The sequence below is a fragment of the Ochotona princeps genome, chromosome 4 (assembly GCF_030435755.1).
Source record: "Ochotona princeps isolate mOchPri1 chromosome 4, mOchPri1.hap1, whole genome shotgun sequence".
NCBI lineage: Eukaryota > Metazoa > Chordata > Mammalia > Lagomorpha > Ochotonidae > Ochotona > Ochotona princeps.
In genome coordinates this window covers 96,582,669-96,607,791 of record NC_080835.1, presented here as the reverse complement: position 1 = coordinate 96,607,791, position 25,123 = coordinate 96,582,669, and the positions used below count along the sequence as shown (strand labels likewise).

Genomic DNA, 25,123 nt, shown 5'->3' with positions numbered 1-25,123 from the left:
CCTGGTTCTACCGTGGGATTGTGTCACCATCTAGTGGTTCATGTGAGTAACACAGATAAAGCCCAATAGCAGCGTAGGCCACAGCTCCTGCCCTGGGAGGCTCTAAGGACGGACTGACTGCTGTTTTCAGAACCCAGGACAGGATCCAGCAGGGCAAAATGTACCAAGTTGTTGCAGCTGGGGTGCACCTATTTCAGTGTAGCGGTTGCAGTTCCAGTGCCGGCTGATGCACCACCAGCCCACCCAGTGTTCAGGGAAAGGCAGCAGTGGTGCCTTGTGTGGGGCTCCTGGTTTGCTCACACTTCAGCAGCACAAACACCCACTCCAGGAATGCCACTTGTCACCTTGTGGCCCAGGACTCCACCTGCTGCCCTGCCACGGCCCTTCCAAGGATGAACACAGAAGAAGTCTGTATTGCTGCTGATGGGCAGTTGTATGGGTCAGGTGGCAATACCAAGAGCCAGCACCGCCTGTAGCAATGCAGGACCCCCATGAGCTGGGGTGGCGGGCTTGTACATGCAGTAGAACACTTGGTGGAGAGGGGTGACTGTGCCACTGCACACAGAGCAGTCATAGGAATGAGCCTGTGGTTCGTGCATTTCCTGCTTGTTTAGGTCACCATGGCGGCTGTGCTCAGGGCAAAAGTCCTTTGCCTGTGGCCACTGTCAGCTTTGTCCCCAGAGAAGAGCTGGCACACATAGTAATCATCAACATTTCATTCTGAAAATTCTCAGTACACACACTATTAAGTTTAGTCTTGTCCTTCTGCCCCCTCCTCCATCGATGCTGGCCCAGAAGTCATTCTCCACTGTGACAGCTGGGCTGGGACCAGCATGAGGCAGGAATCAGAGCTGCATGAGTCCAAGAGTGAACTTGCTCGTGTCTGGTACCCAATGCCGCTCTTTGTGGCTTGGGTCCTGATGGAATTGCAACAACGCTTTCCTCAAGGTGTACAATGAAGCCATCAACAGGAGGAACTGGGGGGTGGAAGACAAGGATCCCACTTTGGGACAGATAGAGAAGCCTGGTCCATGGATAGAGGGGTAAAGAGAGGCAGGCATCTTTGAAATGGGATGAAATGCCCACCAGATTGGTTAGATTAGATTTGAGCCTGGGGGAGACAGACTTTGACCTTGCTGAGCAGAGCTTTGCTTTCTGTCTTGGCAACTGGATGAGCAACAGTTGGCACATCACCTTCACTTGCCAGCATGGAGGCAGCTCTCAAGGACACAGCCCTCAGCCCAGGGCTGCATCCCTCTGCACACAGCTTTCAGAACTCAGGCCCTTGGATCCCTCCACTTGCTCATGCTTGATAGTCCCCTTCCCATGGAGTCACTTATTCTCTTAGCAGTCCTAAGAGCTTGAACTGTTAGCAGTCATAAGAGCTGAACTTGGGTTCAGCTGGGCTGGACTGGGCTGGGCTGAGCTGAGCTGGTGTTGGATCAAGAGGCTTTGCCAAACCGACTCATGGATGTTTCGATTGTCTTTCACTGTGAGGACCCGGCGGGGACCCTCCTTGCTTCTCTTTTGATCAGGGCCTCATATTTCTTTATACCTACAGGGAGAGAAGAGAGGTGATAGAAGAGAAATGAGACCGTTAATGAGTTCCTGCCTGAGCAAGGGGACCAGGGAGGCAAGCTTCCAGGGCCCCTTGAGAATTGCTGTCATCTCTGCTGCCCCTAATTTGGACCACCTCTTGCTTCCTGGGTATGCACAGCAAGGCAAGAATATGTATATACACACACATGTGAGTGATAAGTTTAAAATACACTTATGTGAAACATCTTACAGTGTTATGCCACATTGGACAGCTTTACAATGCACTGCCTTAGGGGGCCAGTGCTGTGTCATAGCACATTAGGTCACCACCTGCAGTACTGACATCCTGTAAGGTTTGAGTCCTGACTGCTCTACTTCCTGTCCAGCTCCCTGCTAAGGTACCAAGTGTTTGGGCCCCTGCCACTCATGTGAGAGGCCCTGGCTTCAGTCTGGCCCAGTCCCAACTGTTGCAGCAATTTAGGGAGTAAACCAGCTGATGAAAGATCTCTTTTTCTCTCTGTAACTGCCTTTCAAATAACTAAAAAATCTTAAAAGACAAAACACCTTCTCATATCCCATCTCACCGCAGCCTCAGGTCAGCCCTGCCAGATGTCCGGGAAAGAGCAGAGGCATGCCTACATCAGTATCTGTGGAGGCAGTGGCTCAGAATATTGGAGCTAGGGTGCCAGGACATGCCCAAGGTCTCAGGGCTGTCCAGGGGCTTTGGATTCCAGGCCCCTGCTCCATCACATCACCGCACACCCCTCTGCCTCCGAGAGGGGCCAGCGAGGGCAGCAGCAGTGCAGAGGAAGGCACACAACCCACAGACATGGGCCCAGCATTAGGCAGCACAGAAGGCTGGCGCTTAACTCCCCGGCTTTGGCTCTGTTCCCTGGCCTCCGAGTGAGACAGCGCCCTCCCAGGGCTGCTGGGAGAGATGCACTAACACACCTGAGACTGAACCCTATTCTATGCCTCTCTCCCTTTCTGCTGTTTCTCCATGCGCCCCACCCCCAGCCCAGCAAGCTTGCCCTGGGCACTGTCCCAGAGGAGCACAGTGTCCCTAGGGTCACGCTTGCTCCCTAGGACAGGACCTGGCAGGATGGGCTCTCTGAGAGCAACTTGCTGTTCTCCTGGCTGTTTCCTGCTCAGTTTTATTTCCTTCTTTAAAGGAAGTGCTAGCCCATGCACTGTTCTGGTCTCCATGGCCCCTGAGTGTATATCTATGGGAGTGTCCTTCCATCCAACCCCGCTCCAGACAGCTCCTTAGCAAGAGACCCTCTGCTCAGCACACAGAGCACAGGGATAGGGGGACCTAGCCACCAGCACCAGCGGGTAGTCCCTGCCTCAGCACCAGCCGATGCATACCTCCTCCACACCCGCCACCAGGAGCTGCCAGGCAGAGCACCACCACAGCCCCCAACACTTGATTTAAACATTGTTTCAGAGGCCCTGATTGGCCTTGGTTAACAGCACATCCTGGACAGAGGGACCAGATGACCTGTGTTTCTGAACTTCATGTGACACTTGCAGCTCAGTAAGCACAGACACCATCTTTGCCCCCTCTGTCCTGAGTGTGCAGTGCAGACCCGAACACCCTCCCCCCAGGGAGAGGTGCCTCAGCCCCACGGGAAGCATGTCCCAGTTACTGAGGGGGTGAGGGTGCCCACAGTCTCTGCGACTTGACAGGCTCCCTAAGAAGAGGGAAAGGTAGGGAATCAACATTGCAGGAGAGACAGGTTGCATGCAGCCCGCATCCTCATGGCACATTTAGCTACAGCCTTGTAGAAAATACTCACAAAAATCATGGGGCTGGAGGAAAATATTACCGCGGTTGGGTTAGGGCCAGACTAGAGCTATGGAGACACATGGGGACAACAGAGGACAGGTTAGTGGGGTGGAGGTGGGTGGGCAGGGCAGGAGTGACCCCAGTGGGTTGTCCAGGGGCTGGCTCAGCATTCCCAAGGTCTGAGCTGGACCGACCTTGGCCTGGGTTTAGAGAAACTGAGTACCGAGTGGATCCCTGTATAAGGAATGAGGCTGGGAGAGGGGTCTGCAGCTCCTGGGAGGACTCACCCTCTGGCCCTGCTCAGCATTGCCTTCCAAACCCGGATCTCTTTGTACACCAACCGGCAGAGAAGCTGTGGGGAGAACCAGGCACAGGGGGACAGGCAGGGTACTGTTAGCGAGGGGAACCAGGAATGCCCAGTGTCAAGTGAGGGGTGTACTGGCCAGAGAACAAGAGGCAGGCATGTGGCTACATGTGGCAGGGGCACCCAGGAGGGAAGGTGGCTATGAGCACAGAACAGCTGCCCTCATTGTCCCAAAGCCCCAGCAACACAAGTTGTGGGTTCCCAGAGTTCCGGCCTGGCAAGGATAAAACTGCTCCCGCACTCCCATAGTCCCCGCTCCCACCCCGGGAACTCTTACCAAGCAGGCCAGGACATCGGCAGAGATGAGCATGTAGAAGACATTATTCCAGCCTGTGGGTGATATGAGCCCAGCCAGCAGAGGTCCCAGAGCCGCACCTGCTCAGACCGTACCACATGAGAAGGAGACCCACACCTCCCCAGCCTGAATGACAAGAGCACACTCAGGAATCGACCCACCGGCCAGGAGGCAAGGGCTACAGTTACATACCTACAGAGCCAGTGCCGTCAATGATGGCTGTGACAGTGGAGAGGGCCTTGGCATTGCCCTTCAGACTCTTGTGAGTACCCTGGGGGGAGAGGGCAGGGTGGGGAGGTCTGCGATGAGCAGTAGTACTGGGCAATGCCGAAAGTGGTACAGGGATGATGGTGACCAGGGGGAAAGGGAACCAGGTGGGCTCTGAAGGACTTGGAGGGTCTCACCTCTTCAGGATGTGGGGGAAAAGGAGCTGGGACAAAGCCCCTGCCCATGGCCCAGGGAGGGGCCCTACTCACCAGGTCAGCAGAGACAGCAGTGGTGATAAGGGAGTAAGGGCCGTTGACCAGGGCCCCGCAGATGATCAGCATCACTGAGCAGAAGCAAGGGACACCACTGTTAGAAAGGCCCCTGCTTCCACACCCCCAGGCCAACCTCCTGGGGGCCCCAGGACAGTGCCCCCCACCCAATGACCTGGCAGATCTTGCAACCAGCCCCTCACCTATGGAGCTGGTGATCCCATTCTGGCCGATGTAGTTGTATAGGAACATCTGAGCAAAGAGAAGTGGAGGGCCAAGTAACTGCCAGGCTCCCTGGAAGGGGGGAACAACCCCCTGCCACCCTGGAACCACAGAGGTCATTTTCCTGTTTCTTCCTCTCATGGCCATCTGCTCAGATCTTTCTGGTGTCCCAGGGATGAAGGATCTAATTTATGGTCATCGATTGCTTCATCTTCCCCCTTCCTATCCAACTTTGACCTCTTACTTCCTTGGCCCAGGTGAGAAACTATCCTCCTTCTCCAACACAGTCAAATCATTATCAATCCCTTTCCCAAATTCCCCATCTGGGTGTGTTCCCAAGGTGTGTACTCCTACTCTTGCTTCCCCTGCCCCACCCTCCATACCCAGTGCATGCTCAGGGTTGCACACGTGTGAGATAGCTGTGTGTGTAAATTCAGGATGCACAGAGAGCCCCACAGCACTGGCTCTTTGCCCTGGAGGTCATGCATACCATGGGGGCAGCCAAGAGCAGCATGATGCAGCAGGTGGTGGCCCTGCCATTGGTGTAGTCAGAGATGATTCCTGCCATGATACCACCTGAAAGACAAACCCACTTACACACTGCCACCTGGGCAGGCCCATGCCATCCCTCTCAGGGTTCTGGCATTGTCCCCTCGTCCTGGCCAACACTGGCCTGGGCCTGATATCAACAATCAGCAGAAGGGCCAGCACTGTAGTAGAGTAGGTTAAAGCTACTCCCTGTGGTCCCGCTTCCCAGTATGGGCACTGGTTCCAGTCCCAGTTGCTCCACTTCTGATCCAGCTTCTTTTTGAAAGCAGTAGAGGATAGCCCAAATGCTTAGGCTCCTGTATCCACATGGGAGACCCTGAGGAAGCTCCTGACTCCTGGTTTTAGCTTGATAGCTTGACCCAGCCCCAGCCCCAGCCATTGCAACCGTTTGAGGAAATGAACCAGTGCATAGAAGATTTGCCTCCCTCATTCCACCCCAGAACTCTATCTTTCAAATAAATACATTTGAAAATCTCAGCAGAGTTTCTCCCTCCATAGCCCTTCCTGCGACCCACCACTTTGGGAGACGGAACCCAAGACCATCTTTCTTAGGCCCATCCAGCTGCAGCAGAAATGACAATAGACCCAAATGGCCTTTCCACTGGGCCTGCCCCTTCTTCCGGGACCCCGACAAGAGGAACAGGGAAGGCAGCCCACTGAGAGAGCAGGGCAGGCCTCACCTATGATGCCGCCAACATCGAAGAGTGTGGACAGGTCCCCCGCCTCCTTGGCACTGAAGTGGGCTGCAGGGCACATAAGCATGTAGTCAGACCAGAAACTTAGGTCATACACCCGGGAGGGTCACGGCCAGCAGCACCCCAGGCGACCCACTCACACCAATGCCTCATGGCAGAGAATGGAGCAGAATGCCCGTGGGACTGTGATTGGCCAGGACCCCAGAGCGAGTGTGCTGCAGTTTAGGATGGATGCCCAGGCCTGTACTCCCCAGCAGGACAACCTTGGCCTCTATCTAGCAAGCCTGGGGTCTGAGCCTTGAGATCACTGTCCCCAGGCAGTCCTCCTGGAGCACAGCTCTGACTGACGGAGCCTATGTGCCCGGAGCAGCCGACTGGCAGATCCCATCCGGAGCGTCCTGCTGCCACGCTAGGTCTCAGCTGATAAACAGTGCCAGAAGAGAGCTTGCAGGAAAGGGGCTCATGAGCCCCACCCCCGGAATTGACTCATACTCTGAAGTCAGCACCAAGGCCACAAACAAAGAGGTACAGTGTCGGGGAAACCCGCCCAACATTCTGCTCCTATCACAGACAAGCCCCTCAGGCAGGCAGATGGCAAGCCTCAGCCTGAGGTTGGGCCCCGTGACTAATCCCAGAGTGGCCTGTTTGGAGCTAGCATGTGTGCTGCGGGGTAGCATTGGCCTCCCAAGGGTTGGGAGGGAGTGGAGCAGCCGTAGGTGGGAGATCCCGGGTCAGATGTACCGGGTAACAGGTGTGGCTGCACGACTCCTGAGCCAAGTGGTCCCACCCAGGCTAGGAGGACGGTGAGCATCCTTTTGCAATCTCAAAAGCCCTCATGTCTCATCTGTGTGTTCTTGGGCAGGTGCTGGGGCAGCAAGGGGCAGGGAAGAGGAGTGTGCAAGGTGCTAACAGCACTCTCAGCTCAGCCCAGCCAACCCAGGGTACACTGGGATCACTGCCAGGTTACATGGTATGGGACAGCTTGCCAGGCCCTCTTCTTTGGGCCGGGAGAGGGTAAGCAAAGGGCAATACCACAGTCCCACCCGCCTAGAATCCAAGCAGCCTGGAGAAGGGTTTGCCTTTACACCAGGCTGGGGAAGGAGATCTGGAGGCTTGCCGGCTGTCCAGCTCAAAGCCCAGGGCGGGAGGTTGGGAGGGAAGGTGCCTCGAGCCAATGCATGACTTAACTTCCTACCATACAAGCTCAATTCCATTCAGCTCTGGGGCTGGCACACACAGGCTTCCTCTCCCACCAGCCACAGCCCTGACCTCCCCTGAGCCTACTTCCCGCCACTCTTCTTCCCTCCAAGCTCACCCACATTGAAGATGTAGAGGGGCAGCCAGTAGAGGAAGGTGTAGCTGACCAGCTTGGCAAAGAGCAGGCACAGGGAGAACTCAATCACACCCTGGGTTGGGGGTGGGGGGGGAAGAACAGAAGGTGCAATGCAGAGAGGCTCCCTGAGGGATCCTGCCCCCCCCAACCCCCGGACTGTCCATCAGCCACGCTCAGAGCAGCCTTCAGCACATGTCCCAACTCAGTCCAGCAGCAGACCTGCTCTTCCAGCCCGCCCTCCCCAAGCATGTGACCCAGCCCACACGTCTCTGTAGACATCCGCAGGGACCACAGGTCACCCTGAGCACCCTGTCTCCTGTGAGCCAAGGTAACAGCATGGGTGGAAAGGCCCTGCCTTCCTCTGACCCACAGGCTCCTCACCGGGATCCGCAGCGCCCCCAGGAAACTGATGGCGGCAGGTTCCTCGCAAGGCTCCTTGGAGCAGCTGGCCCCGGTCTCCAGGTTGTTCTCCCGGTGTCCATAAGAACCACTTGCAGGATCCTCAGGGTTGTCCTGGTCCTCATCTGGCCCGCCCTGCACAGAAGAGGCGAACCCATGTGGTGAGCTGCAGCGTGGTACAGCTCTCTCCTGGCCTGGGCTCACTGCAGGGTAGGCGGCTCCCTCTCCCACTCCCCTTGCTCCCACACCCCAGGGAAAGGTCCTTTTGGAAGGAGCCAGGCTGGGGGCAGAGCCAGGGCTCCTCCTTTTGCTCTGGCTCACACTCACATGGTGCTGAGGAGGGCTGCAGTCCACATCCTCTGGATCTGAAATGAAATAGTTTTCTCAGGGGCCTTCCCATGGCCAGGCCCTCCCCTTGCTCTGGGTCTAAGCTGGTGCAGAAAGCAGGCGCCATGCCACCGCTAGTGAGGGGCAGGAACTCAGGCCAGGCCTGGCCCTCCTTCCCAACCAGCAGTATCACCCCTGCCTCTTGGAGGCAGTAGGCAGTTAACATCTGGCCTTGCTAACCCAGGATGCTGTCAGAGACAGGGCCACCTGCACCGGATGTGCGAGATCTGTTCCTCCTTCCACTCCACTTCCCCTCTCACACCTCTGCTGGGGCCTCCCTGAAATCTGCAGGCTCCCTCTACACTCTTGTTGTTCCTGTGCTGTGAATGACAGCCTCGTCTCCAGAGCCCACCTGCTGGGCCTCCAGCTCTCTCCTCCCCCTCTCCCCGCCCCCCTCCCGGCTTGCCACTGTCCCAGCACAGCCACAGCCTCCTCCTGCAAGGAGAGCACTCCAAGGCACTCTTGGGAATGTGGCAGGAGGGTATGGGGAGGGAGAAGTACTCACACTCAATGAGGAAGAGGAAGGTGAGGACCCCCACGGCTGCGGTAATGATGCCTGGCACCACAAACGACAGCCCCCAGTGATTGTTCACCCAGATGCCAGCGATCAGGGAGCCCAGGATGTTGCCCACAGAGGTGTGGGAGTTCCAAACGCCCATGATGAGCCCCCGCCTAGAGCAAGGAAAGATGGAAAGAGCAGACAAGGGGAAAATTAATAAAGGAGCCCAGGGTTCAGGGTCACGGCCAGGCTCCAGGGACTCCAGGAGGAGGCCCTCAACGCCCACAGGCTGTCAGGGAGCTGGGAGGCCTTGGCTGTGGTCAAACGGGCAGCATGAGGCCTGCTGCTCTGCTGCCCTAGGCCAGCTCCCTCAGTCAGCACTCAGCACCCACAGGACTTCCAGATGGGTGCTCTGGCCCACTCAGGGCATGCTCCCTCCCCACCTTTGCTTCTCTTCTGCCACCCCAGACCTCGCTCTGAGGCAGCGGGCCTCAAACAGGGCTTTCTGAGCCCCAGGGGACATCTGGACATGGCTACAGAGGCTCCTGCTTGTCAGAGCCTGGGTTGGGGGTGCTCCCGACATTGAGTGGGCACCTGCCAGGGACCGGGGACCCTGTTGAGTCCCTGCAATGATCTGTAGGCTGGCTGCTCTTTGCCTTCAGAAGGGAAAGTCAGGAGCAGGCGGGTAGCCTTGCAATGAAGACCTTAGTTAAGAAGCTTGCATTCCACATCAGAGTACCTGGGTTTAGGACCCAGCTCTGGCTTCTCTGCTTCCTGCCAGCGCAGACCCAGGAGGAGGAGGTGAAGTCTACAGTAACTGTCTCCCCACCCCAGTCTTGTGAGGGACCTGGTGCATCCCTGGCTCTGTATATGTGTGTTTCTCTGTTCCTCAAATAAATACATGCATTTTTGAAGTCCTGCAACTTTTTGAAAGAAGTGGAAGCAATGGGGAAGGGAGAAGCGGAGAAAGGAAAGGGAGGAAGTCCTATACCCATGAAACTGTAAAGTGGAAAATAACAATAAAAATAGGGGTTAATAATAAGCTTGAAACTTTTTTATATTACAAAAAAAGAAATGGAAACTGATTATTAGAATAAAGTACAAACTACTTCAAAACATCTTGGAAAGCTTGGCAGGCAAGAAAATTAAAATTCATGCATGAAAAATGTGTTTTCAGAAAAAAAAGTATGCAGGGAGGGGCTGGTGTTGTAGTGCAGTGGGTTAAGACACTACTTGGGACATCAACATGTCCTGTTGGCACCAGTTCATGTGCCAGCTATAGCACTTCTAATCTAGCTCCCTGCCACTGGCCTGTGAAAGGCAGTGCAAGATGGCCTAGGGTTCTGGACCCCTGCTGCCTGTGTGGGAGACCCAGAGAAAGCTCCTTGCTTCTGTCTTCATCTGGGCCTAGCCCTGGCAGCTGCAGTCAACTGGGTGGTAAATCAGCAGATGGAAGATCTCCCCCTCTGTGTCTCCCTCTCTTTGTCACTCCAACACTCAAATAAATAAACCTTAAAAAAAATAGGTATGCGTGGATTTCAAAACTGTACTACAGTAAACTTACTTTCCACCCCAGTTTTCACGTACTGTATGAAGTCCCGCAGTATAACGAAGGGTGCTTGTTCTGTGGGCTAAAGCCTCATCGATAAGAAAAGCAGTGTGGTGCTTCGGTCACGGAAGTGTGTGGATCTCAGCGGAGGAACATGAGGAAGGAGGGAGGAAGTTTTCTAATCTTTCCTCCTGAGATTGCATCAGAGGACCTCAAGTGACCACAGGAGTGCCCACCCTCCCCAGCTCTTCCCCGTCCGCTTTCTTGTCACTCACTTCCCCTTCCCGAACCAGTTGCCAACGCAGGTCACCACAGAGGGCCAGCCTGTGGTCTGGACCAGTCCATTGCAGATCTGCAAAGAGAATGACAGGGGGTGGGAACTGCCTGCCCCATGCTCCCAGCTTGGCTGCCTGGGGGGCGGGGTGGGGGGCAGAAGGCTCAGTGTCATGGCCGAGGAGTCCTCCGCACCTGACACCACACGCCCGGCCTTTCCACATCTGCCCTGCTGTCATGAGCTGCTTTCTCCCTGACAGCTGAGGTGAGAGCCCAGTGAGGTGCCCCAGGCCAACCCACGGAGTACCCGATGCCTGACATCGGGCTAGGGAACAAGGAGCCCAGGGCCCATCTGCCGTGACCTGCTTGGGGATCCCGGGGTCCTTTCTGCAAAGGGGACAAAGAAGCGGGTGCAAGAGGAGGACCTGTACCTGGATGACCACAAAGTACCAGAGCATGTGGATGTTCCAGAAGTACCCCAGGCCAAAGAGTGAAGTGAAAAGGCCACTGAGCAGCATTCCGGCAGACAGGTAATAACGGAGCGGGAGCCGCTCCCCAAAAATTCCACTGGAATAGAGAGGTGGGGCTGAGGTTGGTCTCCTGGGTCCACTCCTCCCCTCTCCACAACTGCAGCTGGAGCCTCCAGCCCGTCTCAGAGCTCTCCCCTGCTACATGCACACACACACACACACACACACACACATGCACTGATGCTCCACCTGACACTGCTGGCCGGCCGTTGCTGCTGCCGTCTTCCTCCCACCTGGCTACTGTGTGTCCCACGGCTGCCTCCCAGGGTGGTCCCTTCGACACCTCTATGGCCTTTCTGTCCAGCAGTCCCACTATGTGTCTTCAGTCCCCATCTTTCCCATAGAGCTGCGGGATCATGTAGGATTCCTCCAGGCATTTTGACAAAGATGTCCACACAGCCTGAGTTCCTCTTCCTCCTTCCGCCACCCAGCCTCTGCCCAGAGTCCCTTATCTGAGTGAAGGACACCACCTTCCACCTCAACACTCAGACCAGACTGGGAAGCCACTTCTGCCCTCAGCCCCTCCTACTCAGCTCTCAGTCCAGCTCCCAGAGCTGCCCTCTGTCCTCTCTGCCCCTGCCCTCCGTCTCTGCAGCCTGTGCCATCATCAGATTGGCCCCTCAGGACACCAGTCTGCCCCCCCTCCACCCAGATCTGCCTCAGCACAGTCCTGGGAGTTACCTATGTGAACATGACTCCCTAAGAAGCCCTTTCCATAACCTCATCCTTCACCTAATCTCCAGCTTTTATGATCCCACACATCACGCTGTTTCTTCCCCTGAATCTTTCTCTCTGCCAACCTTGTCTTTGGGTCAAATGTCCTCTCCTCCAAGGAGCGCTCCCTGGGCCCTCTTCTCTAATCCTAGCTTGGACTAAGGGACTCTATCTGAGCTCCCAGTGGTGGCCCTTGTGTCACATAGCCACCTCGCTGTTCTACCATTAGCTGCAGGGTTTGCACAGGCCACCAACCACTGCGAGCTCTTAGAAGACAGCGTGCTGCGGTACTCTGCTTTCATGACAAGGCAGCACATGCCACACCTGCTATTGCTGTGGCCGTGGAGACACAGCACAGGATGGGGACTGTCCTGGCTCTTTCTGCATCTGAGGAAAGCCCAAGAGGACCCAGACCACACCTACCAGCACAGCTCTCTGAGTAGCACCCAGGCAAGCCTGGCCAGCAACAGGAGTCACCAGCAGAGGAAGCCGCAGGTGAAGGAGCAGACTCAGAGGCCACAGTAAAAGGGAGGTGAGGTGCGAGCTGATTGCAGAAGGGGAAGACTTAGTCTCATTCCCCCCCTCAGCCCAGCTGCTCCCAGGTGGGGAGTGCTGGCCAGGGGAGGGACAGAGGCTCCTCCCTGTCCAACTCAGCTCTCCTTACCTGATGAACATGCCGATGGCGTAGGCCACGAGGAAGGCATTGTCCACAGCCCCCAGCAGCTCCGAGTAGTTGTCCTGGTCTGAAAGCAGATGGGAAAGGCATAATGCTGGCTGTTTGGCTGTCCCTGCAGGAAGCCTTTCCAGGCTCAGACCACCCCTCCTTGAAGAAGAGGGAATGGGGCACGCACCCCGCTCTTACCGAACGGAGCCCAGCTGCACCACGAGTTGTCACTGGTATTGACAGTGTAGTTGATAGGTTCCAGTGCTGAGCAGTTCTGGTGCAGGCGGCTCTGCAGAGGCAACAATGCACCCAGGGCAGGAGTCACCTCGTCACCCCAGTGCCAGTGTGGCCTGGGAGTCAGGGGGAGCCACACTTGGGTCACTGCCTCCCTGTCACATCCTTCGTCCCCTCCTGCAGACACCGTGGCCTGCAAGGAGGGACTACAAGTAAAGTGGTCCCATCAGAGCCACCTAGCCCAGAGCCCCTGCTCCCTAGCCCATCCATAGCCACTAACACTGCTACTGATGAACACATGCAAAAGCTTCACCTATGGCGAAATCCCTGGGGAAAAGAGCCCCTAATGGGGCGTCTGCCAAGAGGTAGGGGGCAGCTGTGGCAGTCACCATAAGGGCTTACAAGGGTTCTGGACTAAAGCCCAGACCATTCTGCCCCAGGGCATTTCTGCTGCTGAGCCAGCATCTCTGGCATTTTCCCTTCCCACCCAGTCTCACCTTGACAATGCTGATAGGCTTCCTGGACATGTGGTAACAGGTGTAGATGAGGAAGGTGAGCAGCAGGATGAAGCCACGGTACCTGCCAGAGAAGGGCCATGCATTGGCTCCGTAGGGGGTCAGGCCTTGCTGGGAGCCCTGGGCCAAGGTTGTGCCCACATGGGCAGCCCCAGGCCTGGATTTGTCTCTTAGACCCCACTTTGAGACACAAATTCCCCAGATGCTGCAGCCAAGGGGAAGGCAAAGAACAAAAATGCCCACAGGCCAGGGTCCAGGGAACTGGCCTTCCTGATGCTGCCTGACTCCTGAGGTTCCAGCGGAGCTGGCTCAGCATCCTGAATGCCCTCATGAAGCCCCTCCTCCTGTTGCAGCCCCCCACGTGTCCCCTCTGCTCCTCTCCAGTCTCATCAAGGCAAGGGAGCCCTGTCTGCACGGGAGGGATGGAGACTGGGGCAGAGAAACATAACCACTTGTGAAACGTTAGAAATGACACAGGTTGTGGGGAGAGTTGAAACAGGGAATTGTCCTTCAAGTGAGGTCCTCATAGGCTTAGAGCTCATCAGACATGTCGGCTGCTTCGGCCCCGTTACAGGACAGTCTGGACCATAGCAGTGGGACGGCTGCCCCCACAACTGGTCTGTCCCCCTGTCCCTCATCTGACAGGCGATCACTCTTTCCAGCCATTGCTCACACATTCCATGCGCCATCTGCTGTCATCCCCTTCCCCTCCCACCCCCCACTTCTCATCCCTTGTGCTGGTCTGAGATGGAAAGTTTGGTCCAATTGGGCTGCAGTCAATGTTTCCGCTGCAACTGCTGCCCCTTTCCCCATGCAGGAGGAGGCCTGAGTCACCACCAGGGCATCAGCTGAGCCGAGTCAGCAGCATGTGGTCAGCAAGTACAGGAAGAGAGACAGGCGTGCGGCCCCAGGCTAGCAAGAAGCACCAGGCAGCAGGAAAGACCCTGACTGCTCACAAGAAGGGTGGGAGGCCCCGGGCTCCTTCTTTCCTGCCGGCTCCACAGACCTGATGGCAGACATGGGGCACTCCTCTGCCCTCTCTGGGAACCTGTTCCAAACCCACACCTTCTTTCTCCCCACTGCGTCATGAAGCAATGTAGTTTGCCACTTGTGAAATAAGGAGTGCTCACAAAAATTGAACCACCTCACTCCACCCTTGAACTTGAGCTTCCTATGTGGGCCTCTGTCTCCATCCTTTGCATTGCCCGCAGTCTGCCTTCTTCAGGGAATGAAGTTATGCAGCACCGCCTTCGAGCATGATCCTGAAACATGGCCAGTGCCTTGGCATGCCATCAGAACCCAGCTCTAACTGTGCTGCCTGGATTTCATGCAGCTCCATGCCTTGGCCTCTCTGGCTAGCTGGATGGATCACAGGGAAGCTAGGCTACTCCAAGGGCCTTTCACAGGGACTGGCATTGGCAAACTTGGTGACATCAGTGTTTGCCGAGCCCCACTGATGGTCATGTGGTTCAGGGCCTTCTAGCATCTGGGATGGGGAGACTGTCTGCATTTGGAGAGAGCACCCCACTGCAAAGAACTACTGAAGGGGGAAAATAGAAGCTCCACAGACAACCCCAAATTAGGGCCCTACCTGAGATGCTGCCTGGGGTAGAGCAAATGTGGCAAGACTATGGGCCTGCCTCCCAGTAATGCCCTTGGTGACCTGTGTGTGTCTCCAAGATGGTGCCTCTGGTGCACCCAGCCTGCTCTCCATCTCCACCCAGGTGCCCAGGCAGGACCACTGCCCTCTTGCACGCAACACCAGGACTTGGTGCTATGCAAGAGGGTGACCCGGACGCACAGAGGAGGGACACCGAATACAGTGGTATGGCAGTCCCTGGAGGTGAGGGTTCAGTCGCATTCTCAAAAACAAGTAGGAGATGGCCAGGTCAGTGGCGCTGGGGCGGGGATGATGTGCCGGGGAAAGGAAGCAGTGTGTGCAAAAGCACAAAGGCGTGAAATAACACTACCTGTTTGGGGAACTGTGCATCAATCAGGACGTCTGGAAGATGGAACTGAGCCAGGTGCAGGAGGACAAGTGGCTGGAGAGGAGGCAGGACTCAGGCTAACTCCTGGGGCTGCTGGGAAGTCACTGCTAGGATGGGGACCTCTAAGGTGGTGCTCTGGACACCACCGAGGCTAAGCCAAGTGAAGACCCAGGCCCCTGTTGACTCTGGACAGGAGTCCCAGACAGGCCTTGTCATTGCAGGGCAGGCTGGCTGCTCCCAGGCATGTGGCAACAGCACAGGGTTTCAAAGGGTGCCTGCCAAAGAGCTGATGAAAGAACACAAGGACTTTGGAGGCAGCCAAAAGCTGGCTTCATCACTCAAGCCTGTTTGCTCACCTGAAAAGCAGGGCGTCTGTAGCCTTACATGACTGACAGGTTAATGAGGCAATGGCCACATGGGTCCCCCAGAGAGTACTTTAAAATGGCCAGAGCTATTGTATAGTGCGTAAAGCTTCTGTCTGTGGTGTGGGCATCCCTTATGGGTACCTTAGCTGCTACACTTTTGATCCAACTCCCTCCTAATGTGCCAGGAAAAGTGGCAGAAGATAACTCCGACACTTACATGGGAGTCCTAGAAGCTCTTGGCTCCTGCCTTCTGATGGGCCCAGTTGTGGCTGTCACGGTCATTTGGGGTATGAACCAGCAGAGGGAAGAGCTCTTTGTCTTTCCCTCTGTATATAGAATTTTGCCTTGCAAGTAAGTAAATCCCTTTTTTTAAGAGAATGGCGGCTGGCCTGGGTTCAGATGAGCACCGGGAGCTAGCAGGGCCAAGGCAGCACAGGCAGTTTTGTTCTAGAAGTCAAGTAGGGCTGGAGGCTGGCACCAAGTCCTCAGACAGTGGGAGTCCCAGGCCCTGGCTTCACCTAGGAGGCAGAGATCCAGGGGCTGTGCTGTCCCAGAGTTTGGAGAAACACAAAAATCTGCTAAAGTTGCATGTGACGCCCACCCTGCCTGGGGTGAGCCAAGCGCCTGCGGGAGAATGTGCTGGGGCCATCCCATTGCTTTTCTCTGCCAACAGCAGGCACACTGGCATCCAGGCCTGTGAGATGCCCGCCTCTCATCCAGTACTGACCATACTCCACTATAGGAAACCTGACACCCAAGCCAGCAGGAGAGTTGGGTGCCAGAGAGCAGGGGATGGTCAGCTGTGGCACTTGGCCTGGCACTGGCCTCTCCCAGGATGGCCTCCAAGGACTGCTCTCAGAACGGTGTTCTGCCCATTCCCATTTGCAAGCCATGCTGAGAAATGGCCAAAAGGTCCCAGCTCACAGGGGCCTGGGGACAGGGCTCAGAACGAAGAGCTAGGCTTGGCTGAGGCCACCAAGTCAGGCTCAGCCCCAGGACAGCTGACGCTCTGTGTTCTGTACCCACAGGTTTCACTTCTCTTCTTACAAGTCCTTCCTTCATAAATCGAGAGGCCCCAGAAGGGGAGCAGAGGCCAAAACATGCACAGCTGGGCCTTGCCTAGCCTTGGGGTGGCTGTGAGGGCTGGGCGCTCAGGGCTGAGCTGGGCTGGGCCAAGCTGAGCCAAGAGGGTAAGGGACAAGGCCCCTAGGGTGTTCCAGGTGGGGCTGCTTGCCCCATGACCTTCCAGGTCTCTGTTAGCAAGAGATGCCACCTGTGAGAGTCCCACCTCCCCCACCAAACACTGGTTAATGAATAACCAAGGCAGATGGAGGAAATAGCTATCTTTTAGTTATTGGCTGACAGTCCACCTTCATTCTTCCAGAGGAGCATGTTAATAGCTTTATCGATATTGCAAAGACTTTGCACTAAGAAAGCTTGTGGGACAGGAGCGAGGAACAGTCTGTCCCAAAGTAACAAGGGATAAAAAAATAAAAATCAAAAAGCCCCCCCCTGAAGAACCTGCTCCCACGACCACAAGCACAGCAGGCAGACAGGAGAGCAGCACAGGCTGGCAGAGGGCTCCTGACCTCAGAGACGGTGAAACATCTGTCTGCTTAGGGCTGCCCAGTCAGCCCACTGGGAGATGTCTATGGCTGCCCCTGGGACTGGGCTGGCTGTGGTTATAGGTGACCTTGGCCCTGGTTCTGAAGAAATGGAATAAATGGTCTGGTTGTGGATGTGCTGTTCTGGGGTGAGAAGATCTGAAAAGGACAGAGGGTTGGGCACAGTCAGACCCAGGTCAGGGTTGATTGTAACAAGGCCACCACCCTCATCCCCTGCCAAGTCCTCCATGGCCATGATGAGATATCCCGGTGGGGAAACACCAGTCTACAGCAGATACTGTAGGGCCAGAGTCCCTGAGCCTGGCCTGCAGCCTACCAGATGGAGTAAGGCAGGCCAGACCTGAGGGACCCAAAGCTCGCCTGGGCCAGGGAATCAGGATTCAAGCACTTATCATCAAGTTAACTTAGGGCTTGGCCACAAGAAACTCCACAGGCAAGAGAACCTTTAGTGCCCAGGAACCCAGGAAATCCCAAAAACAAATTCCTGGCCTGGAGGATGATCTTTTGTGGGGGAGAGAGGAAGATACAGGGTAGACTGTTTTTGCTTCCAGGAGAAAGCTGAGCAGGGAAATTGATGCTCCAAGAAACAGAATCCTTGGCTGTTACCAGCAGGCTGCATGCAGGCAATGGGAGCAACACTGGGAGAGGGGGAGGGCCAGGGAAGCCTGGGAAGAGGCTTGGGGGAGGGCGCAGGTGGGAGAGAGACTGTGTCCTGCCTGGGGAGGGGCCACATGCTTCTCTCACCCCACACCATGCCAGGATAGGAGGATAGGAGAGCAGGAATCCGGGTTACCCAGCTGCTTTAGTCTCTCTCTCTCTCTCTCTCTCTCTCTCTCACACACACACACACACACACACACACACACACACACACACACACATTACCACTATGGCGAGGATCAACTAGGGAGTCCTGGCCTTTGGGGACCTCACTCCTGTTGTTTCTCCTCATTCAGTTGGTATTTGGAGTTTGCCCAACTCCAACCTCAGCTCTCGGTTGGTACAGCCTGAGCACAAGAAATTCAGGAGTCGGCCAGCCAGTTGAGACTCTCCCAAAACCTTGTTGTCTTCCTGAGGATCCTCCGTGAGTCTGAGTCAGACAGCCCCACCCACACACAGCAGCGAGGTGCATGGGGGTGGGGGGAGAAGAGGAAACAAGGGAAGAAGAGGAAACACAGAGAAGGCTGGGGGCAGAGGCAGTCACGAGAGGTGGGGGATGGAGCCCAGCTCAGCCTGGGGCTGGCAGCAGCGAGAATGGGCCCAGCCTCCCAGGCTCCAGGCTGCTGCCTCCCTTGGCCCAGCAGTCTCTTCCCACTGCAGCTCACCCCATGTGGCTCTCTTGTGGCCCTGATCAAGCAGCTCCTTGCAATGATCAGGAAAAGACAAGGCAAGGGAACTGGGGTGGCATGTGGGAAGGGTGCTAACGTGATCCGGGACCTTCGCAGAGCTGGACAAAGACATCAGACAGAGGCTAAAGGGGCTGGGTCTTAATGCCTGTTTCTTCTCCTTCCTGTGTCCTTGAGCAAGCTGTTTAACCTCTCTCAGCCTCCATTTGATCTCATTTTAAATAATATAATAAACTCCTGTAGTTCAATGTTGTTGCAGGTATTAAATGAAATAGACAGGGTGTGACGGTCTCTGGCATGCACCCTGTCTTTCTCCCAGGTCTTCCCAGTATGCTAGGATCTGGTGGTGGAAGCACTGGTCTGAGCAGCTGCCACCAGTACAGCCGTGGCCAGGGCCTGCTCCTATGCAAAGATCAGGGTGTGGGGAAAACAGCCACAATGTGGGAGCTCGCTGTGCCTGCTCCTCCTGCCAGCCTGCTTTGCCCCCACCCACCCACCTGTTCCTGCTCATCCAGTGCTGCTACTTCACCCAGTCCTTCCTCCCACAGGCTTCTCTTCCCCACCTCTGGAGCTGGGCCCCCTCACAGGGCCCCAGGACACAGGCCCTGCCCCACAAGCACCAGCCGCCATCATCTCTCTGGAAGGATGTCCATGCTGCCAGCTGCCCCCAGACATGCCCACACGGACACTGGAACTGAAGCAGGAAGGCAGCCAGGCCCCCGGCGCCGGGCACCTCTGGGTGATCAGGGGCTCTGAAATGCCAGGAACAACCTGTGTACCTCCTTGCAGAGAGGGTCTGCCAGGAAGAAAGGGAGCGGTCACATCTGTTGGAGAGACAGCTGCTCCTGCACACCAGGCGTACCTGCTGCAGCTCAGGAAACGGCTCCCTCGGCCCTGATGCTCCTGCCAGCTGTCTGGGGGCAGACCATGTTTTCCTGTCCAGTCCTTGCTGGCTCTGTGGCCTCTGCTCAGAATCCCTCCAGATGCACCTTGTGGGAGCCCACCTACTCACCACACAGGGCATGGATCCCTCCCCTGCAGATACTGACAAGAACTTAGCATGCATCAGAGACTCTAGGAACTGGGGTAAGGGCTTTCAATAACTTTTCATGGGATTCCACCAAATCTCTGAGATGTAGGCACACTGTAATGTCTACTTTGCAGCTAATAGGAGATGAGCCTTCCTCACTTAAAATGATTTACCTAAGGCCAAGGGGCCACGTGATACCATCAGGAGGTCAGCAGAGAGCCCAAGAGCTTAGGAGTCCCACACACCTGGGTCCAGCTCCAGCTGGGTCACTGGCTAGGGACGGAATACTGCTGGACTGGCTAGCTGACTCCTCTGTGCTCACCTTACCCGTATGCTCCACAGGGAAACTTTACACATCTCCAAGAATTATATGTTAATACCTGGCACAAAATAATAGGAAGAGTGAAGGGCCAATAATTAATGTGTATTCAGAACTTACTGAGTCCAGTATTGATCTGAGTACCTTACACACAGTACCTCATTCAAACCTCACAACATTCTTACAAAGTACATTATTATTATTATTACTATTTATTAGAAAGGAGGCATTACAAAGAAAGAAGAAGAGACAGTGCAGATCTGAACCAGCACCCAAGTGGGGTGCTGGTGTTACAGGAAGAAGCCTAACTTGCTACTCTACTTCGCCGGCCCCCACTGTTATCCCCATTTGATGGAAAAGCAATCCAAAGCCTGCATTCAATCCACCCTCTGGCTTGCTAATTCATTTTCCTCCTTCCCCACGCCACCCCACCAGGATGTGTGAAAGCAGCAGGTTTGACAAAGTTCTCCGGTTTCATCCTGTTTGCCTCTCGTCTAGCCTGTCTTCCGGTTAGTGAAGGAAAAGTGGATTGGGCTAGCTTCTTCCTGCGATAACAATGTCATCACCAACAGCGGCAGCAGGTGCCACCACACACGCATGCTTCCCGCGTGCCAGGTGGGTTACACATGGAATCTCTGACTCCTGAAGTGTTAGGCTCGAAGAGGCAGCTCTCTTCCCAACGACTGCCAGTGGCTTGGAAGGGCATGGTAGGTGGGCTACCTCAACGTGTGGCACCCAGCTCCTAGAACAGGGCCTTCTTATAGTGCCAACTTAGTATACACATGCCCTGTCTGGTCTAAATCCTGGCCCCATGGCGGCAGGCCCATGTGGCATTGTCTTTGGCAGGCCTCCAGCATCTTTACCCACCCATGATAGATCTGTGTCCCATACAGTATTGGACAAGAATTTAAACTTTTACTACAGTTGCAGAGAGGTATAACTCGGCACTCATGTCCCTGAAACTTGCTTTTATTCATTGGGGGAGGAAAAAGGGTAGTTTTGCTCTCAAGCAGAATAAAAGATAGTGCAGAACAAAGCCTGGTAGGATAAATTCGTAAGTTTGTGGGAAGCAGAATTCTATTAGGCTTGGCTTATGGAGTCCGCAGAGCAATTAAATGTGTTACAAATTTGCCAAAGTCAGCTCAGTTTTGATCAGTTTATTCACTTTATTTCCAGAATGGAGGCTCCTGGGAAACAACAGATTTGTTTTTTTTCACTCCTAAAAAGTTAGGTGCTATAGGCTTTGGGCCAGTGTTGTGGCACAATGGGTAAAGCTACTACCTGCAATGCCAGCTCCCCATATGGATGCCAGTTCACGTTGCAGCTGCTCCACTTCTAAATGAGCTCCCTGCTAATGGGCCTGGGAAAGCAGAGGAAGGTGGCCCAGGTGCTCAGACCCCTGCACCCACATGGCAGACCTGCATGAGCATCTCATTTTGGACAGCGCAGTTTTTGCAGTCAACTGGAGAGTGAAACCACATATGGAAGCACTCTCTATCTCTCACTCTCACTGCACTGCTACCTTTCAAATAAATAAATAAACCTTAGAAATACAACTATAATTAGCTTATTTGGTATCTCATTTGGTGATAATAAATCAGAAAAGATAAGCAGCCTTTCCCTGAGTTTAGTCTTTATGGATAAAAATGTTATTATCTACATAAATATGCCACAAGCGATAGGCAGTAAGGGAAATGCCAGATTTCAAAGTGTCCACGAGCTGTTTCTATGTCTAATGACGTCAGTCCTCTGGTGGACTGCAACTTTACATCTTTTGTTTGAATCTAGCAAGATCCAGGCCAACAGTCTTCCACTGGAATGTGTGTGTGTCTGCTTTTCCCATGGAGTTGTATCAGAGCACAGATGTTTAGGACTGCCTCCAGATTTCCTGAACCTCCTTAGTGACATTCCTGGCATGCTCTGTAACTCTCTGGACTTTTTTATATGCCACGTCTTGAGATATTTTTAAATGCAACATCTTAAGATGTTTTCCCCTGTAAAAATGATTAAAAGTCATTTCTATAAATGGATATAATAGTTTCCATCTTCTTGGAAATGAGCCTGATTCTGTGTGTAAATATCATCCCACCTGTTGTTGCCTGGAACAGTTTCTTCTTTTTTGTTTTTGTTTTTTCACAGGCTTCAGAGCAAACTTCCTTGCAAGCCGCATTACTTTTTTATCCTGAGACAGTGTCAGATCATCCACTTTTGGAAAATATCAGTAACAAGTTAGCCAGAGATTTTTGGTCTTTGTCACCCACAGGCGGTTTTTGTTAGACTCTGATACTTTGCAAAGGCTCTACAATCAGTTACAGGCCAGAATTGTGTCTCTTTTCCCAGGGCTGCCTGCGAAAGCACAGCACTGAGTCTCTGTTGGCAGCACTTGGACGACTGTCAGACCGTACATACTGGTGGACTGAGTCAGGTGCTCCAACAGACACGAGTTATGAGCTTGCTAGCCTAAGAGTCAGTGGAACGCAATTAATCACAGACGAAGGGTTCATGGAAAAATACGTATTATGGAAAAAAACAATGGATGGATTTCAAAAAATTTTAGACTAAAATAAACTTCTCTCAATTCTATTTTTTCATAAGCCGTTTGAACTCAGGGAACCAACAAGGGATGATCACCACTACAAATGTCTGCCTTGCGGCCATCGTGTTCAGTTTTCCGGATTCAAATATTGTGAGGGTCTTGGCCTTCCTTCCTTCCTACGCTCTCTGCAACTCTAACACTTCAGTAGATCCTGCTTTTACAAACAGAAATGAGACATTTCTAATCATTTAATTTTCCCTGCCTGACTCCTCAGAATTCACGAACCCACTGAGTTTCTCAAGGCAATGGGGTTGCTTGTACAGGGGTGAGAACTTGTCCTCCTTTTATAACCAGAGTGTAATTAGAAAAACGAGTGATGCAATCAAGGACTTGCCTGGAAGGTTGTCTGCAGCAAGGATGCTCACCGCCGTCGGATACAACCAGCCTCCTTTCGAGCTGAGTGTCATTGTACAGACGCTAGACCAGCACAACCTTCCCAAGGAAGCTGACCTGCTGGCCTCCCAGCCTGACCAAACCCACAGGAACCTTACAGAGTTAACCCCATTTCTGAAGGCACAGCAAGTGAAACCTTGTGTGGACAGTTTCTTGGCTTGACTTTCTAATTTCAAGACAACAAATACTAAAAGGATTTGAAAAGTCCAAGCTCGGATCCCTAATGAACACTTTTGGCAGAGAAAATTTAACAGACCCATCTGGTAAATAAACACTCCTGCTGGAGTTATGTAAATAATGAGAATACATCTAACCCAACCTGCTCCCTGATCAAAATAATCTTTCTTGGAGATTAATTTTTATCAAAACTGGGGAGACTAGAAATAAAAAAGAAGTGTGTGCTTTCCTGTATAGAAAGCTGCGTGTTATCTAGTGGAAATCCCTGCAGGTTATCTAGCTCTGACCTTTAACTTATCTGACTACAGCTTTTCACTGCCCTTGAGCTATGCTACCATCCTCTGCATGGGGTGGGAAGGTGGCAAGTCTGTGGACCAGAGTTCCCATAAGTCTTCCTGTCCAACCCCATTTGGTTTCATCCTTCCTGATCTATAAATGGATAGGTCCCTTGGACTCCATTATTCTTAATTATAGTTAAACAAACATAAAATGTGCAGCCAGGTTTGCCTGTACAGCCAGTGGCATGCAGCCCATTCCCGTTGCCCTGGAACCATCACCACCAGCTGCCTCCTGGGGTCCTCATCTTCTCCAGTGAAATCCCACAGAAAGCCAAATTCCTTTATCTGCCTGCCTCGAGTGGAACAAATTATAAACTCTCTGACTCCTCATTATAAGTAAAATTAAATCTTTAACACATGTTCCTGTCCATTTTGACTCATAGGAGTCAAAATTCTATCTCTTCCTGATTCATTTTTCCCCATTTGCAAACTCAAAGAGGAGCAGATCAGTTCTCTGAATGAGTGAAGAAGCTTGGAAGACGTGTAGCTCGGCCCCAGTAGTACATTCCTAACCACCTGTTGTGATTTCCCCAGGGTCTAGAAGGATTTGGCGTGAGAAATTGTTGGCTTTAAAACCAAGACAAGGGCCCTGCGTGGTAGCCTAGTGGCTAAAGTCCTCGCCTTGCATGTGTTGGGATTCAATACGGCTGCCAGTTCATGTCCTGGCTGCCTCACTTCCCATCCAGCTCCCTGCTTGTGGCCTGGGAAAGCAGTGGAGGACGGTCCAAAGCCTTGGGACACTGCACCTAAGTGGAAGACTCAGAAGCAGCTCCTGGCTCCTGGCTTTGGATCAGCTCAGCTCCAGTTGCAGCCATTTGGAGAGTAAATCAGTGGATGGAAGATCTTTGTCTCCTTCTCTCTGTAAATCTGACTTTCCAATAAAAATAATTAAATCTTTTTTTTTTTTTTTTTTTGTCTAAAGGAAAATCCCAATGACTATGACTGTCACTTGGGAACCCAGGCCCCCTACTGCTCTATCACCTGCTTCTCCAGACAGGCCAGGAATCTGGCTGTTTTTGCAAAATTCAGTGAAGGTCACTAAGGCATTACTTAAAGTTGTTGCATAGACAAAACTGCTGCAGGCTTCGAGGTTACCTGACCAAGAATCGTTGAGGCTTTTTCACCCACCGCCCAGCAAGGACACATGGCTTCCTCGGATCTCCTCGGACCTCCTGTGGTCAGCAGGGAAGCTGTTGCAGAAGCCACTGAAGTCACTGAACTTGGTGACTACCCAGCTGTCAGCCAGCTGTTGTGCAGCTGGAGAGAAAAGCCCCTTCCAGGGACGTCCCTCGGGACTGAAACCCTTCAGGATAGGCTACCAGGACCACTGAGTTCTGATCTCTGTGTTACCCAAGGGCTAAAAGAGACCTCTTTCCTCCACCTCCCCCCCCCCCCGGGCCTCCTCGGTCCCCCAAGCAATGAGCGCCAATGCCCCGGTGTCCCGTGAGGAGAAAGTGGGGGTGCCTTGAAGCAACCCGGTGCAAGCGGAGGTGAGGGCCGCACACAGGACACCACGGCATCCACCGGCAGTCTGTTCTTCATCTCAGTCTCGGGTGCCCAAGAAGCCGGGGACGCAGGCTGGCGCCGCCGACGAAACCCGCGGCCACATCGTGCCGGACACCCCCGAGCAGACGGGCTCCGATGGTCCAAGGCGGGGAGCAGCTCCAGCCCGGAGTCCTCCCAGCCCAGCCCTGCTCACCAGCTGTCCCTGGAGAAGGCGCGGAGGACCCAGATTCCCGGAGCCAAGGAGGACCGCATCTTGCTCGGCCGGTACCCCAAGCTGAGTCGAGGAGGACGACGCAGGCCTGTTGCGTGTGTCAGGCCGGCTGTCAGCAGGGTTTAAATGCCCCGCCGGCCGGCCCGCCCCGGCCCGGCGGCCCGAGCACACGAGCCCCCGCCCCCTTGCACTTGACTGCCCTC

At 54.1% G+C, this 25,123-nt stretch overlaps 1 protein-coding gene across 2 annotated transcripts; it reads right to left on the bottom strand.

The window, feature by feature from the left end:
- Positions 1-701: 701 nt before the first annotated feature.
- SLC37A2 (solute carrier family 37 member 2) lies at positions 702-25,123 on the bottom strand. Of its 2 annotated transcripts, none has more exons than XM_058664052.1 (19): positions 24,903-25,123; positions 13,009-13,090; positions 12,476-12,566; positions 12,278-12,356; positions 10,801-10,936; positions 10,372-10,448; positions 8,554-8,720; positions 7,983-8,026; positions 7,644-7,796; positions 7,245-7,335; positions 5,915-5,977; positions 5,176-5,261; positions 4,667-4,715; positions 4,464-4,537; positions 4,180-4,258; positions 3,970-4,067; positions 3,616-3,680; positions 3,339-3,395; positions 702-1,555 (listed from the first exon to the last, which is right to left on the bottom strand). In XM_058664052.1, exons 1-18 carry the CDS (start codon positions 24,959-24,961, stop codon positions 3,365-3,367), a joined length of 1,524 nt encoding a protein of 507 aa, XP_058520035.1. In that variant the 5' UTR covers positions 24,962-25,123; the 3' UTR covers positions 702-1,555; positions 3,339-3,364. The 2 variants fall into 2 exon arrangements, with proteins under 2 accessions (XP_058520035.1, XP_058520036.1); XM_058664053.1 differs by having other exon boundaries at positions 7,989-8,026; positions 24,903-25,122.

Bases quoted from the DNA above. Each gene is read 5' to 3' on its own strand.
- SLC37A2 (XM_058664052.1), bottom strand. From the start codon at position 24,961: ATGCGGTCCTCCTTGGCTCCGGGAATCTGGGTCCTCCGCGCCTTCTCC. The intron at 5,262-5,914 runs GTGAGGCCTGCC...TTTGTCTTTCAG, and splicing joins CGATGTTGGCGGCATCATAG to GTGGTATCATGGCAGGAATC. The intron at 4,068-4,179 runs GTATGTAACTGT...CGGTCTGAGCAG, and splicing joins TGACGGCACTGGCTCTGTAG to GTGCGGCTCTGGGACCTCTG.